Here is a 14696-nt window from a genome sequence, read left to right as displayed (position 1 = left end):
CCGGCTTGGCCCCCCCAGCACACAGCAGAACCCCCACAGCCGCCTTCCAGCCCCGGTTTATTGGGGAGCAGCACAGGGCACCCCCTGGGTCTGCCCCTCGCTCAGGACTGGTCCTTGGTCTGCCGGCGGATGAGCTCGGCGTAGAGACCCCCCCGCCGCAGCAGCTCCTCATGCGTCCCTGCCTGTGGGATGGCAGAGACGGTGTCACCCCCGTCACCGCCCAGCCCCTGCCCACCCCGCCCGCCCCCCGGCGCCGCTCACCTCGGCCACCCGGCCCTGCGCCAGCACCACGATGAGGTCGGCCCCGCGGATGGTGCTGAGGCGGTGGGCGATGAGCAGCACGGTGCGGCCCGCGGCCGCGCGGTCCAGCGCCTCCTGCACCACCTTCTCCGACTGGGCGTCCAGCGCGCTGGTGGCCTCGTCCAGGATGAGGATGGCGGGGTCCTTCAGCAGGGCCCGGGCGATGGCGATGCGCTGCTTCTGGCCCCCCGAGAGCGCCGTGCCACGCTCGCCTGACCGGGACCATGGCAGCGATGCTGGGGCTGCCCCAGCCCAGGGAGACCCCCAGACAGAGACAGACCCCCCGCCAAGGGCAGGAGTGGAGGGGCACAGCTATGTTCCCACACCGCCCCCCACACCAGAGCCAGGGACACCCCGGGAACACCAGAACCATGGACCCCCCCAGGAACACCAGAGCCAGGGACCCCCTGGGAACGCCAGAGCCACGGAACCCCCCAGTAATGCCAGAGCCAGGGAACCCCTGGGAACGCCAGAGCCAGGGAACCCCCCCAGGAACGCCAGAGCCAGGGAACACCCCAGGAACGCCACTGCCAACCGCGTGGTTCCTGGGGGGAGCTGGCACAGCCACTGCTCCCTCTGGCACAGCCTCGTGCCGGCGGTGATCGGCAGCCGGCGTCCGCAGGGGCACTCGTGCTGCCTCGGCTGGGGTTGCACCCATCTCCCTGTCCCGTGGGGCGCTGGGCTGGTTCGGGGGTGCATGCCCACCTGGCCGTGCCCCCGCCGTGGCACACAGCCCGGCACCTACCCACGACGGTGTCGTAGCCCTCGGGGAAGCTGCGGATGAAGCCGTCAGCGTTGGCAAGCTGGGCCGCGGCGTACACCTCGGCGTCAGAGGCTCCCGGCTTCCCGAAGCGGATGTTCTCCATGATGGTTGTGCCGAAGAGCACCGGCTCCTGCGGCAGCGTCCGGCCACTCAGCGCCGAGCCTGGACGGGGCCAGGGGCGTGCACCCCGCAGCTGCCCAGTGCCCCACAGCAGCCCCCACCTGGCTGATGAAGCCGATGACCTGCCCTCGCAGCCACGAGGGGTCCAGGGAGGAGATGTCGCGGCCGTCCAGGGTGATGGTGCCCTGCGTGGGCTCGTAGAACCGCTCCAGCAGCGCCGCCACCGTCGACTTCCCTGCCGGGGGGAGCCCTCAGCCCCGCGGCACCACCAGACCCCACACCGGCCCCCAGCACCACGGGGAGCTGTTGGGCGGGCAGGAGGCACAGAGGCCGGTTCCCAGTCCCTGGCACCCCCTGGGCTCTCTGGGCCGTGGACTGGGGTGCGGGAGGGTGCGCCCAGGGACCGGTGCGGGCAGCGCTGGGTGCCCAGGGCAGCCGGGCTGGCTGCTGCCACCCCCGGTGGGACACACCGCTCGGGGTGTCCCTGCCCTGGGCACGGGGAGGGCTGGGGGTCCCGAGGGACCGGTACCTCCCCCGGATGGTCCCACAATGGCCACAGTCTTGCAGGGGGGCAGCGTGAGGCTGAAGTCCCGCAGGACCAGGTAGCCGGGGCGGGTGGGGTAGCTGCGGGGAGAGGAGCGGGGGGCTGTGGGGCACCGTGCCAGCCCCCAGCCCACAGGGTGGCTTGGGGGGCCAGGCGGGGGGCGGGTGGGGGGCCGGGGCAGCTCACCTGAAGGAGACGCGGTGGAAGCAGATGCGGCCGAGCAGGGAGTGGCTGGGGATGGAGCCCCCGCCCCGCAGCGCCACGCTGGGCTCCAGCGTCAGCAGCTCGAACACACGGGCGCCGGCGCTCAGACCCCGCACCACCTGCGGGGACAGCGGCAGGAGCACCCCCAGGCTCTCCAAACCCTGTGCCCCCACCCTGGGGAGCAGCAGGAGCCCCCAACCCACCTACCTGCCCCAGCAGGATGGAGATGTTGGCCAAGGACCTGCCGGTGCAGAAGGGGAGAGGCTGAGCTCAGGCCGCAGCACGCCGGGGTGCCGGGGATGTGGGGTGCTGGGGGGCGCCGTGCCAGGCCCCGCGCTGACCTTTGCACCGTCTGCGAGGCCACCAGGAAGGACATGAGGTCACCTGGCGAGAGCTCGTCCCCAGCCATCAGGGAGCCGCCCACGAAGATGGTCCCCAGGACGATGCCTGTGGGTGCAGGATTGAGGTTGGGACCCAGGGCACCCCACTATTGTGGGGTCCTGCCCCACAGCACGCTCAGGTCCCACCCCACGGCACCACTCACCATTGAGCGCCAGGTTGGAGAGCCCCTGGAAGGCGGCGATGCCGAGCCCCAGCCGCTCGCTCAGCCAGCCGGCGCGGTCCACCTCGGCACAGAACAGCCTGCGGCAGGGCGGGCTGGCACCCCGGCCCCGCCGCCCCGCCGGGCAAGAGCTCCCACCCCCTCACCCCGCCTGCCGGTCCTCCATGGCGAAGGCGCGCACCGTCCGTACGTTGCCCAGCACCTCGTCGGCCACCACGGTGGCCTTGGCCACCTGCGGGGAGAGGGACAGAGAGGGGGCCGGTGCGGGACACCCCCGTGCTGGCCCCGGGGGGTGGCGGGGCCCGGGGGGGTGAGCGGGGTTACCTGCTCCTGCGCCCGGCGGGAGAGGCTGCGCAGTGCAGCGCCGATGAGAGCCCCGGCGGCCACCAGCGCCGGCAGCGCCACGAGCAGCAGCCCAGTCAGCTTGGGCGACAGCAGGTAGAGCGAGACGAAGCAGCCGGCGGTCTGGGTGCTGCTGCGCAGGCCCTGGGGGGGCAGTGGTGGGTGCTGGGGACTGCGGGGGCCCGGGGGTCCCGGCGCCGCCAGCTGCAGGGCTCACCTGGGAGATGACCAGCTTGAAGGAGGACTTGAACTCCTGGATGTCAGCCGTCAGCCGGTTCACCAGCTGCCCCGTCCGGTTGGCGTCGAAGAACGCCACGTCCTGCCTGCCGGGGAGCGGTGCTGGGCTGGGGACCCCCACGCCCATCCCCACCCCGTCCCCACAGCCCCCGGGGATGTTTTACCGGAGCAGGTTGGTGAAGAGCGCCTTGCGCATGTTGCCCGCCACCTGCTCCCCGACGCGCGCCAGCAGCGCGATGTACCCGAAGGTCAGCAGCCCCTGCGAGGGGACGGGTCAGGAGCGCGGAGGGGAGAGTCCCGGGACCCCCACCCGGCGTGGGGTGCCGGCACCCACCTGCAGGCAGTAGACGGTGAGCAGGCGCAGCGCCGGGCGCCGGACCTCCTGCAAGTATCCGGTGACGGGGCCGCGGGCGCAGCGGGCCACCACGTTCACCAGCTGGCCCAGCAGCACCGGGATACGGACGTTGAGCAGCGCTGCGCCCAGCGCCAGCTGCGGGGACAGCGGGCGTCAGCGCGGTGGCACAGGGACGGCGGGGACCAGGGGGACAGCGGGGACCAGGGGGACGGCGACCACGCTCCCAGCCCCGCTCACCACCACGGCTGCCGAGAGCACCAGGAGCTGGGGCCGCAGGAAGGTCCAGAACGCCGGCCAGTCGAAGGTGGGCTCCGGCCGGGGCTGCGCGGGCTCGGGGACAGCGGGGATGGGGACAGCAGGGACAGCGGCCTCCTGGCAGCGTGCGGCTGTGCCCAGCAAGCCAAGTGCCACACAGCCCGCGGCCGGGCCGGCCAGGAGCAGGCAGTACCGGGCTGGCGGTGCAGGGCCGGCCGGCCGGGGAGGGGCACTGGTGAGCCCCAGGCGTCCCCCCCCATACCTGAAACTGGGGAGAGGGGTGAGTGCAGGGCGCCCAAACCGGGGCCAGCGCCGGGACGCTGTAATACCCACCAGGGTCTGTCCCCCGCAGGCACAGCCAGCCTCCCCGTGCCACCCTGGGCTGTCCCGGGGCAGGGGACACCCCTGCCTGTCCCCACGTGGTGTTCCCGGTGTCCCTGTTCTCGGGCTCTCCCCGGACTGAGTGCCAGCACCCAGATCCCTCTGCTCTCCCCCGGCCCCCCAACCCCCGTACCAGCGGCTGGGACCCCACGGCTCCCGCTCCCACCCCAGCCCCGCTGCCCCGCGCTGTCCCCGCACCCCTGCACCCCCCGGGAGCCCCGGCGCCCCCGCACCCTCCACCGCGCCCCCGGGGTTTCCAAGTTCCGGGCTCCCCACACCGCACCGCCAGTCCCCCAGGAGTAGGGGAGTTCCCACCCCCCACAAGGGACCCAGGACCGCGGGTCCCCCCGTCCCTCCGGGGGAACGAGGAGTCGGGGCTCCCATACTCCAGGGGCGCAGGAGTTGGGGTTCCCGCGCCGTCCGCGGTACCTGCGCCCCGGGCCGAGGGGCGGCCGCAGCGCCGGGGGGACCGAGCGGAGCCCGGCCCGGGGACTGAGCGCCCGCAGCAGCAGCGGCAGCAGCATGGCGGCACCGGGCACCGGGAACGGGGCGGGCACGGGGAACGGGGCGGGCTGGGGGGCGGGCACGGGGAACGGGGCGGGCGGGGGGCGGGCACGGGGAACGGGGCGGGCGGGGGGCGGGCGGGGGCGGCCCCGGCTGCAGCGGGCGGAGCTCCAGCACCGCGGCCCGGGCCCTGCGCCGGCCCCGACCCGACCCGACCCGAGCCGGGACCCAGAAGGACCCGCAACCCGACTCCCCCACCCGGGTCCCGCACCCCCGTCCGTCCCCGGAGCCCCCTCCAGTACCCCAGGGCTCTCGTTGCTCCCCGGGCCCCGCTCCGGGAACTCGGGCCCTGCGCCGGATTCAGTGCCCCGGGCGCGCACCGGGAGCCGCACCGGCCCCGCTCCCCGCGGCCCCGCCCGGCCCGGTGCCGGTGCCGCTGCGGCCATGTCCGGCGGCGGGACAAGGGGCCGGGGCCGGGGCGGGTGCGGGGCCAGGTGACAGCCCGGCACCGGGGACACCGGCCCCTGGGACCGACCCAGAGGTGAGCCGGGATGGGGACAGCGGGGAGGGGACAGCGGGGTCAGCAGGGGACGGGGACACGGGAGCGACCACCCCAGCGCGGACCCGAGCGGCTGCGGTGTCCCGGGCCCCGGTGCGGGGTCACCGGCTCCTCGGGGTCCCCTGGCCCTGCTGCTGTGGGGACGCTGTGCTCGGGACCCCCCATTCCTGCGGCTGGCCTGGGGCAGATGTGTCCCCATGGCTGTCCCCGTGTCTGTCCCCACGGGGTGTGGGTGGGCCCACGGGGTCCAGGTGTCTCCATGGGGCCACTGAGGTGCCGGTGTCTGTCTGTGCGGGGCTGTCCCCATGGCAGTGTCCCCACGGGATGGCTGTGCTCCACACGAGTGTCCCCACAGGGTGGCTGTGTCTGTGGGGTGTGTGTCACCGCGATGCTATTGGGGTGTGTGTCACCACAGGGTGTGTGTCACCGTGGAGCCAACACGCTGACTTGTGTCCCCGTGTGGGCACCTGTGTCTCCCTGGGGTTACCGGTGTCCCCCTGGGAGTGCCTGTGTCCCCACTGAGATATCTGTGCCCCTCAGGGGGTCCCTGTGTGGCCACATGTGTCTCCGTGGGGACACCAGGGCACATGTGTCCTCGCAGGGGTCACCGGGCCCCTTGCCAAGGCACGTGTCCCTTTGGGGACAGTGTGTCCCATGGGTGTCCGTGTCCCCTGGGGCTGTGCTGTGACACTCAGGGGACCAGCATGTCGGGGGTTGTGGGGCTGCCCTGCCCCGGCACAGGGGTCCCCTCGCTGGCCCTCGGCCCCCTCGGCTGTTTACACCGCCCGGGCTATTTTCAGGCTCCCTGGGCGCCCCATGGGTATTTTTGGCCGCCCGGTGCGGGGCAGGTGGGGGAGGGCTGTGCCGGCCGCCCCAGTGGGCAATGGCCGGGACACCCGATCCCGGGGGACACGGTGGCTCTGTCCCCAACGGGGAGTTGCACAAGGCCGGGGGTCAGCATGGGGACAGCGTGTCCAGCGGTGCCGGGTCCCTGCCGGCCGCGGCCACGTCCCTCCTGCTGAATCACCGCCCCGGGGCTCCCGGTGCCCGCGGCCCCGGTGCCGTGAGTCAGGGCCCGGCAGTGCCGCGGCGGGGTGGGGCCGCACGGCATCACCTGCGGCCACCGGCCTGGCCAGCAGTGGCACCGGCCACGGTTGGGGACACTGGTGACGTGCGGGGCTGCGGGAGCACCGGCCGGTGGCGGTAAAGGGGGGGGCAGCGGGCGCTGGACAGGGGGGTCCCATCCTGCCCCAGGGGCTGGGGTCCTGTCTTGCCCAGGGTGCTGGGGGTCCTGACCTGCTGCGAGGGGAGGGGGATCCCGTCCCGCCCTGGGTATCCAGGGTTCCCATCCTGCCCCAGGGATGTGGGGCTCTTGTGCTTCTCTGAGGGGCTGAAGGTCCCATCCTGCCCCAAGGGTCCTGGGGTCGCCCCCTCGCCAGGGGTTGGGAGTGCTCTGGGGAGAGTGGTCCATGGGGACGGGGCTCAGTGTGGGGGGGATCTGTAGGGATTTGAGTCCGTGGGGAGGGGGCTCCATGGGGATGGGTGTCCCTGGGGATGGGGGTCCTTGGAGATGTGGGTCTGTGGGGAGGGGGCTCCACGGGGATGTGGGTCTGTGGGATGGGGGTTTGTGGTGATGGGGGTCCGTGAGGATAGGGGTCTATGGGATGGGGGTCCATGGGGATGGGGGTCCATGAGGATGGGGGTCCATGGGGATGGGGGTTTGTGGGATGGGGGTTTGTGGGATGGGGGTCCGTGGGATGGGGGTCCATGGGGATGGGGTCCATGAGGATGGGGGTCCGTGAGGATGGGGATCCATGGGGATGGGGGTCCATGGGGATGGGGGTCTGTGAGGTTGGGGGTCCATGGGGATGGGGGTCTGTGGGATGGGGGTCCATGAGGATGGGGGTCTGTGGGATGGGGGTCCATGGGGTTGGGGGTCTGTGGGATGGGGGTCCATGAGGATGGGGGTCTGTGGGATGGGGATCCATGGGGTTGGGGGTCCATGAGGATGGGGGTCTGTGGGATGGGGGTCCATGGGGTTGGGGGTCCATGGGGATGGGGGTCCATGGGGATGGGGGCCCATGGCGATGGGGGTCTGTGGGCTGGGGGTCCATGGGGATGGGCCCCGCTCCACGCAGGTTGTGGGGCAGCCCAGCGCGGCCCGAGGGGCAGGTGTGGGTGGAGGGGTCTGTGTGGGGCAGGCTGGGGTCTCTCCGGGGCCGTGTCCCTGCGCGGGGGCACAGCCGGTGCTGTTGTGAGCGGCCGGCGGGCAGGGCTGGGCGTGCGGCTGCGGTGCGGGAGGCCAGCTCAGGCCGCCCGAATTTGGGGCACGCAGGCGGTGCGGTGTGACCTCGCCGGCATTTCCGGCTGCTGCCGCGGGGCAGCCAGCTCACCCGCTCGCCCGCTCGCCCGCTCGCCCTGCCTGCCCGCCCCGCACCCCATGGGGCTGCCGGGGGCTCCGTCCCCCCGGGCCCGCGCTGCCGGGGGCCGTGGCGGGTGCCGACGGGTGGCCCTGGCAGGCGTCCCGGCGGGCGATGGCGGCGCAGGGCGAGTACCAGCGGCTGGAGGATGGCGAGGAGGAGTCCCCCCCCGGCGAGGAGGAGCTGCTGCTGCACGTCACCGAGGGGCTGCAAGGTGCCGGGGGGCAGCACCCCGGGGGCCGGGCTGCGGGGCAGGCGCTGCCCTGGGGGGCACCAGCGGGGTCTGGGGGCTGTGGCCCCCGTGGGGCTCGGCAGAGCAGGGCGGGGCGCCGCGGAGGGGCGCGGGGGGCTGGCTGGGCCGTGCCACAGCCCTGGCTCAGCCCCCGCTGTTTTTCTTTCCCCGCCAGACTCCTGGCACCACATCAAGAACCTGGATAATTTCTTCACCAAGATATCCTTGCGGGGCCCCTGCCTGGCGGGCGCCCAGCGCTGCCCGCGGCGCACTGCGGGGGGGGCGGGGGGCCGGCACTGCGGGCGCACGATCCTTAACACCCCCCAACATCTACCACTTCCACCAGAAGAACGGCTTCGCCTGCATGATGCTCTCCGACGTCTTTGAGCTGGTGTGAGTACCGGTGGGACCCCTGTCCCCCGCCGTGCTGCGGGGCAAGGGGCCGCACTGAGCCCCCCGCCCCCAGGCAGTTCCTGTTCGTCGTCACCTTCACCACGTTCCTGCTGTGCTGCGTGGACTACGACGTCCTCTTTGCCAACCGGCCGCTCAACCACAGCCAGGCCGGCGCGGCGGCCGCCGACCGCGGCAAGGTGACGCTGCCCGACGCCGTGCTGCCCGCCGCGCAGTGCGCACAGAGGTGAGGGGGCCGGCAGCCCCGGCGCGGCCCTGCGGGGTCCCAGCGCTGCCTGACACGCGTCCCCCCGCCAGGATCCGCGCCAGCGGCTGGATCATCTTCCTGCTGGTGATGGCGGCCGCGTTCTGGCTGTACCGGCTGGTGAAGGTGCTGTGCAGCCTGCTGGGCTTCTGGGAGATCCGCTCCTTCTACATCCAAGCCCTCGACATCCCCGCGGTGAGGGGCTGGGGGTGGCGGTGCCGGGCGTGCCGTGCCGAGCCGTGCCGGCGCTGATCGGCGCGTTGTGGCGCAGGAGGAGCTGTGCAACTACAGCTGGCAGGAGGTGCAGGCGCGGCTGATCGCGCTGCAGCGCCGGCAGCAGATGTGCGTGCACAAGCGGGAGCTGACGGAGCTGGACATCTACCACCGCATCCTGCGCTTCAAGAACTACACGGTGGCCATGGTCAACAAGTCGCTGCTGCCCGTGCGCTTCCGCCTGCCGCTGCTGGGCCCCGTCGTCTTCCTCACCCAGGGCCTCAAGTACAACCTGGAGCTGCTGCTGTTCTGGGGCCCCGGCTCCCTGTTCCAGAACAAGTGGAGCCTGCGGCCGCAGTGCAAGCGCGCGGGCGCGCGGCGGGAGCTGGCGCGGCGCCTGGCGCGCACCATGGTGCTGCTGGGGGTGGCCAACCTGCTGCTGTGCCCCTGCGTGCTGGTCTGGCAGCTGCTCTACGCCTTCTTCAGCTACGCCGAGGTGATCAAGCGGGAGCCGGGCAGCCTGGGCGCCCGCCGCTGGTCGCTCTACGGCCGCCACTACCTGCGCCACTTCAACGAGCTCAACCACGAGCTGCAGGCGCGGCTGAGCCGCGGCTACAAGCCGGCCACCAAGTACATGAACTCCTTCACCAGCCCGCTGCTCACCGTGCTGGCCAAGAACGTCGGCTTCTTCGCCGGCTCCATCCTGGCCGTGCTCATCGTGCTGACCGTCTACGATGAGGACGTGCTGACGGTGCAGCACATCCTCACGGCCATCACGCTGCTGGGGCTGCTGGTCACGCTGGCCAGGTAGGTTCATGTGCCGGGCTGTGCCGGGCCGTGCTGTGCCGTGCCAGGGGAGGCGGGCGCGGGGGTGGGCAGGTGGGTGGGAGGTGGGACACGTGCCCCCCGCCCGCAGGTCGTTCATCCCCGACGAGCACACGGTGTGGTGCCCGGAGCAGCTGCTGCAGCGCGTCCTGGCCCACGTGCACTACATGCCCGACCACTGGCCCGGCAACGCCAGCCGCGCCGAGACGCGCAGCGAGATGGCCCAGCTCTTCCAGTACAAGGCGGTGAGTGCGGGCAGCGGTGGGCGGCGGGACCCCCGCGGGACACCCCTGAGACCCCCGTCACCCGCAGGTCTTCATCCTGGAGGAGCTGCTGAGCCCCATCCTCACCCCCCTCATCCTCATCTTCGCGCTCCCCGCCCGCGCCCTGGACATCGTCGACTTCTTCCGCAACTTCACCGTGGAGGTGGTGGGGGTGGGCGACATCTGCTCCTTCGCCCAGCTCGACGTCCGCAACCACGGCAACCCCCAGGTGGGGGGTCCTGAGGGGAACAGGGGTCCCAGGGTGGGGGTCTGGTGGTGGGAGGGTCCCAGGCACGGCTCCACTCACCCCCTGCGCTGCAGTGGCTGTTGGCCAAGCAGATGGGGGGTGTGTGGGAGTGGAGGTCCCAGGATGGGGGTCCTGGGATGGGGAATGTCCTGGGGGGGGGTCCTGGGGTGCAGGGTTCCTGCGAGCTGCCCCATTCCCCTCCTGCCCCGCAGTGGCTGTTGGCCAAGCAGACGGGATGTCTGGGGGTTGGGTCCTGGGGTGGGGGTCACAGGGTGGGAGGCGGTACCGGGGTGGGGGTCTGGGGGAGTCCTGGGGTGAGGTCCCAGGGTGAGGGAGTCCCAGAGTATGGGGATCCCAGGGCGGGGGGTTCCTCGCTTGGGGGTTCCCAGGCACAGCCCCCTAACCCCTGCCCTGCAGATGGGGGATGTCCGGAGTTGGGGGTCCTGGGGTTGGGGTCCCAGAGGTGGGGGGGTCCTGGAGCAGGGGGTCCTGGTTTGGTGGTTCCCAGGCACAGCCCCCCAACTCCTGCCCTGCAGATGGGGGGATGTCCGGGGGTGGGGGGTCCCAGGGTGGGGGGGGTCCCAGGGTGGGGGTTCCTGGCTCGGTGGCTTCCTGGCCTGGCCCGCTGACCCCCTGCCCCGCAGCTGGGGGATGTCTGGGTGTGGGGGGTCCCAGGGTGGGGGTTCCCGGCTCGGTGGCACCCGTCCCGCTGACCCCCGCCCCGCAGTGGCTGTCGGCCGGGCAGACGGAGGCCTCGCTGTACCAGCAAGCGGAGAACGGGAAGACGGAGCTGTCGCTGATGCGGTTCGCGCTGGCGCACCCGCGCTGGCAGCCGCCGCGGCCCAGCGAGCTGTTCCTGAGCCGCCTGCAGCAGCGCGTGCAGCGCGACGCGGCCGCCGCGGGGCCCGTGCCCACCGTGCTGCCCGACGGGCCGCTGGGCGCCTCGCTGCTCTCCGACGACTCGGCGGTGAGCGGGGCCGCGGCTCTGGCTGCGGGGCTGGACGGGGACGGTGGGTTAGTGGTGCAGGGGTGGGTATGGCTGGGGGCGATGGGTTAGTGGTGCAGGGGTGGGTATGGCTGGGGGCGATGGGTTTGGGGTGCAGGAGTGGGTCCGGCTGGAGACGGTGGGTTTGGGGTGCAGGAGTGGGTCTGGCCGGGGGTGATGGGTTCTGGGGTGCAGGGATTGTTCTGGCTGGGTGATGTGATTTGGGGTGCAAGGGTGGGTTTGGCTGGGGGACAGTGGGTTTGGGGTGCGGGGGTGGATCTGACTGGGGGACGGTGGGTTTGGGGTGCAAGGGTGAGTCTGGCTGGGGGACGGGGGGGTTGGGATGTGGGGGTGGTGGGTTTAGGGTGCGGGCGTGAGTCTGTCAGGGAACAGGGGGTTTGGGATGTGGGGGCAAGTCTGGTGGAGGTGATGGGGTTTGGGGTGCGGGGGTGGGTCTGGCCAGGGGGCAATGGGATTTGTGATGCAGGGGTGGGTTTGATCGGGGGACAGTGGGTTTGGGGTGTGGGGGTGGGTCTAGCTGGGGGACGGGTGGTTTGGGGTGCAGGGGCGAGTCTGGCCAGGGGCGATGGGATTTGGGGTGCGGAGGGTTCCAGCCAGCAGTGGGTTTGGGGTGCAGGGGCGGGTCTGCCAGAGGCAGTGGGTTTGGGGTGCGGGAGCGGGTCTGGCAGGTGATGGTGGGTTTGGGGTGATGGTGGGTTTGGGGTGCGGTGGGTTTGGGGTGCCGGGGCGGGTCTGGCAGGTGATGGTGGGTTTGGGGTGATGGTGGGTTTGGGGTGCGGTGGGTTTGGGGTGCAGGGGTGGGTCTGGCAGGTGATGGTGGGTTTGGGGTGATGGTGGGTTTGGGGTGCGGTGGGTTTGGGGTGCGGGGACGGGTCTGGCAGGTGATGGTGGGTTTGGGGTGATGGTGGGTTTGGGGTGCGGTGGGTTTGGGGTGCCGGGGCGGGTCTGGCAGGTGATGGTGGGTTTGGGGTGATGATGGGTTTGGGGTGCGGTGGGTTTGGGGTGCGGGGGCGGGTCTGGCAGGTGATGGTGGGTTTGGGGTGATGGTGGGTTTGGGGTGCGGTGGGTTTGGGGTGCGGGGGCGGGTCTGGCAGGTGATGGTGGGTTTGGGGTGATGGTGGGTTTGGGGTGCGGTGGGTTTGGGGTGCGGGGACGGGTCTGGCAGGTGATGGTGGGTTTGGGGTGATGGTGGGTTTGGGGTGCGGTGGGTTTGGGGTGCGGGGGCGGGTCTGGCAGGTGATGGTGGGTTTGGGGTGATGATGGGTTTGGGGTGCGGTGGGTTTGGGGTGCGGGGGCGGGTCTGGCAGGTGATGGTGGGTTTGGGGTGATGGTGGGTTTGGGGTGCGGTGGGTTTGGGGTGCGGGGGCGGGTCTGGCAGGTGATGGTGGGTTTGGGGTGATGGTGGGTTTGGGGTGCGGTGGGTTTGGGGTGCGGGGGCGGGTCTGGCAGGTGATGGTGGGTTTGGGGTGCGGTGGGTTTGGGGTGCGGGGTCCCGCCGGCGCCTGACGCTGTCCCCGCAGCCCGATGCGCTCCTGGCCAGCGTCCTGGCGCGGCCGGTGCTGTCGGCCAGCGGGCTGGTGGGCCGGGAGCGGCGCGTGGGCCAGCCCTGCAGCACCGCCAGCGCTGCCGCCAGCGTCCTGGCGTCCCTGGCGTCCCCCCTGCCCGGCCGCGGCCGCGGGCCCCCCGGCGACAGCCCCGGCGAGCGCCCGCGTCCCGAGGAGAGGTCCCGAAATGGGGGCTGCTGGGGGCGTGGGGAGGGGGTGTCGTGGTGGGGAGGGGGCCATGGTGGGGAGGGGTCTGGAGGGAGGGGCTGTCGTGTCATCACGGGGGCGTTGTGTCGGGGAGGGGGTGTCGAGGTGGGGGTGTTGTGGCGGTGGGGTGTCATGGCTGGGGGGTTGTCACGGGGGGGTGTATCATGTTGGGGGAGGGTGTTGTGTGGAGGGGGTGTCGTGGTGGGGGTGTTGTGGCGGGGAGGTCATGGTGGGGAGGGGGTTTCAAGGGAGGAGCTGTCGTGTCGTGACGGGGATGGTGTGGCAGGGAGGGGGTTTTGTGGTGGGGCCCTGTTGTGGCGCGGTGGGGGTGTCATGGCGGGGGGTTGAGCGGGGGTCCCGGCGGCCGTGCCGCGGCGGGGGTGTCATGGCAGGGAGGGGGTGAGCGGGGGTCCCGGCGGGCGTGCCGCGGTGGGGGTGTCATGGCGGGGGGGGTGAGCGGGGGTCACGGCGGCCGTGCCGCGGTGGGGGTGTCATGGCGGGGGGGGTGAGCGGGGGTCACGGCGGCCGTGCCGCGGTGGGGGTGTCATGGCGGGGGGGGTGAGCGGGGGTCACGGCGGCCGTGCCGCGGTGGGGGTGTCATGGCGGGGGGGGTGAGCGGGGTTCGCGGCGGGCGTGCCGCGGTGGGGGTGTCATGGCGGGGGGGGTGAGCGGGGGTCCCGGCGGGCGTGCCGCGGTGGGGGTGTCATGGCGGGGGGGGTGAGCGGGGGTCGCGGCGGGCGTGCCGCGGTGGGGGTGTCATGGCGCGGGGGGTGAGCGGGGGTCGCGGCGGGCGTGCCGCGGTGGGGGTGCTGTGCGGCCCCGTGCCGCCGGCGCTCACCGGCGCTGCCCGCAGCGCGTCCCTGAGCGAGTCGCGGCTGCGCAGCCTGAGCCGCTCGGCGCTGCTGGGCGAGGTGGCGTCGGCGGAGATGAGCCTGCACGCCATCTACCTGCACGAGGTGCGTGTGTCCCCCGCACCGGGACCCCTCCCGCAACCGGGGAGCCAGCGGGGCATGGCGGGGGCTCCGAGCACCGCGACGGGGGCTCTGCTGGGGGGGCTCTGAGCACCTCTGGGAGGCTCTGAGCACTGTGCTGGGGGCTCTGAGCACCCTCCCGCCCCCCAGCTCCACCAGCAGCAGCAGCAGGGCCCGGGACCCCAGGCCGTGGGGACGTGGGCGGCCGCAGGGGCATCAAAGCCGCCATCTGTGACCACAGGTGAGCACCGTGCCAAGGGGCCCGGGGGACCGGTGGCACACGCTGGACCCCGTCCCCATGGGGCTGAGCCCGGGTCGGGGCAGCTGGGGGTCCTGAGGACCAGGACCCCGGGGGGCAGCTCTGACCGCCCTGTGCTGCAGGCTCGGCTGCCAGGGCCTCGCAGGCTCAGCACCGGGAGATGCCGCTGGGCGGCTGGGCCGAGGAAGAGGAGGAAGACGAGGAGGAGGAGGAGGAGGAAGCGCAGACGACGACGTAGCCGGCGTGGCCCTGAGGGTGAGGGCACGGCCTGGCCGGGCAGCCCCGGCATGGGGGGGTCGGTGAGCACCAGGGCTGGGGGCCCTGTGGTGTCCAGCTGGTCTCCCCAGTGCTGGGTTCCCGCTGCTGGGTTCCCCAGCGCTGGTGTCCCCGGTGCTGGGTCCCTCCTGACGGACCCGTTTCCTCCGCAGGTCCTGGGTGTGCCAAGAGCTGCCGGTGCTGCCGGACATGGTGCTGGCAGAGCTGCTGGGAGCGCTGGCTGGGGCTGGGGGCCTGGCCGCTGCCCGCCGTGCTGCCCGGGGCCGGGGGGGCCCAGCTGGCCCTGCCTGGGCATGTGGCCTTACCCGTGTCCCCGCCACGGTGGGGACAGCCAGCCCACCAGGTGCTATGTGTATGGGGGAGTGCCCCGGCCCAGGCTGGTGCCATCGCTGCCCCCGTGGTGCCGTGTCCCCGGCACCGGCCGCACCGCGCTGCTGCGGGAAATAAAGGTT

At 72.6% G+C, this 14696-nt stretch overlaps 2 protein-coding genes across 2 annotated transcripts; one reads left to right on the top strand and one right to left on the bottom strand.

Moving 5' to 3' along the window:
- Positions 1-40: 40 nt before the first annotated feature.
- On the bottom strand, positions 41-4616 carry ABCB8 (ATP binding cassette subfamily B member 8). Its single transcript, XM_065831364.2, has 16 exons — positions 4493-4616; positions 3665-3950; positions 3407-3562; positions 3237-3331; positions 3053-3158; positions 2818-2979; positions 2640-2725; positions 2476-2573; positions 2273-2378; positions 2139-2172; positions 1914-2050; positions 1713-1807; positions 1285-1418; positions 1046-1193; positions 262-512; positions 41-182 (listed from the first exon to the last, which is right to left on the bottom strand). Exons 1-16 carry the CDS (start codon positions 4585-4587, stop codon positions 102-104), a joined length of 2070 nt encoding a protein of 689 aa, XP_065687436.1. The 5' UTR covers positions 4588-4616; the 3' UTR covers positions 41-101.
- A 360-nt stretch (positions 4617-4976) lies between these two features.
- Positions 4977-14528, top strand: ATG9B (autophagy related 9B). The gene is made up of 14 exons (XM_071805491.1): positions 4977-5108; positions 7646-7760; positions 7954-8171; positions 8245-8415; positions 8487-8628; positions 8705-9453; positions 9563-9716; positions 9784-9963; positions 10709-10948; positions 12508-12710; positions 13592-13694; positions 13860-13950; positions 14091-14223; positions 14397-14528. Exons 2-13 carry the CDS (start codon positions 7695-7697, stop codon positions 14204-14206), a joined length of 2433 nt encoding a protein of 810 aa, XP_071661592.1. The 5' UTR covers positions 4977-5108; positions 7646-7694; the 3' UTR covers positions 14207-14223; positions 14397-14528.
- Positions 14529-14696: the final 168 nt, after the last annotated feature.

Source organism: Patagioenas fasciata, chromosome 2, assembly GCF_037038585.1.
Source record: "Patagioenas fasciata isolate bPatFas1 chromosome 2, bPatFas1.hap1, whole genome shotgun sequence".
Taxonomy (NCBI): domain Eukaryota; kingdom Metazoa; phylum Chordata; class Aves; order Columbiformes; family Columbidae; genus Patagioenas; species Patagioenas fasciata.
The sequence above is the reverse complement of the archived record's forward strand: the minus strand, read 5'-3'. Positions and strand labels throughout refer to the sequence as shown.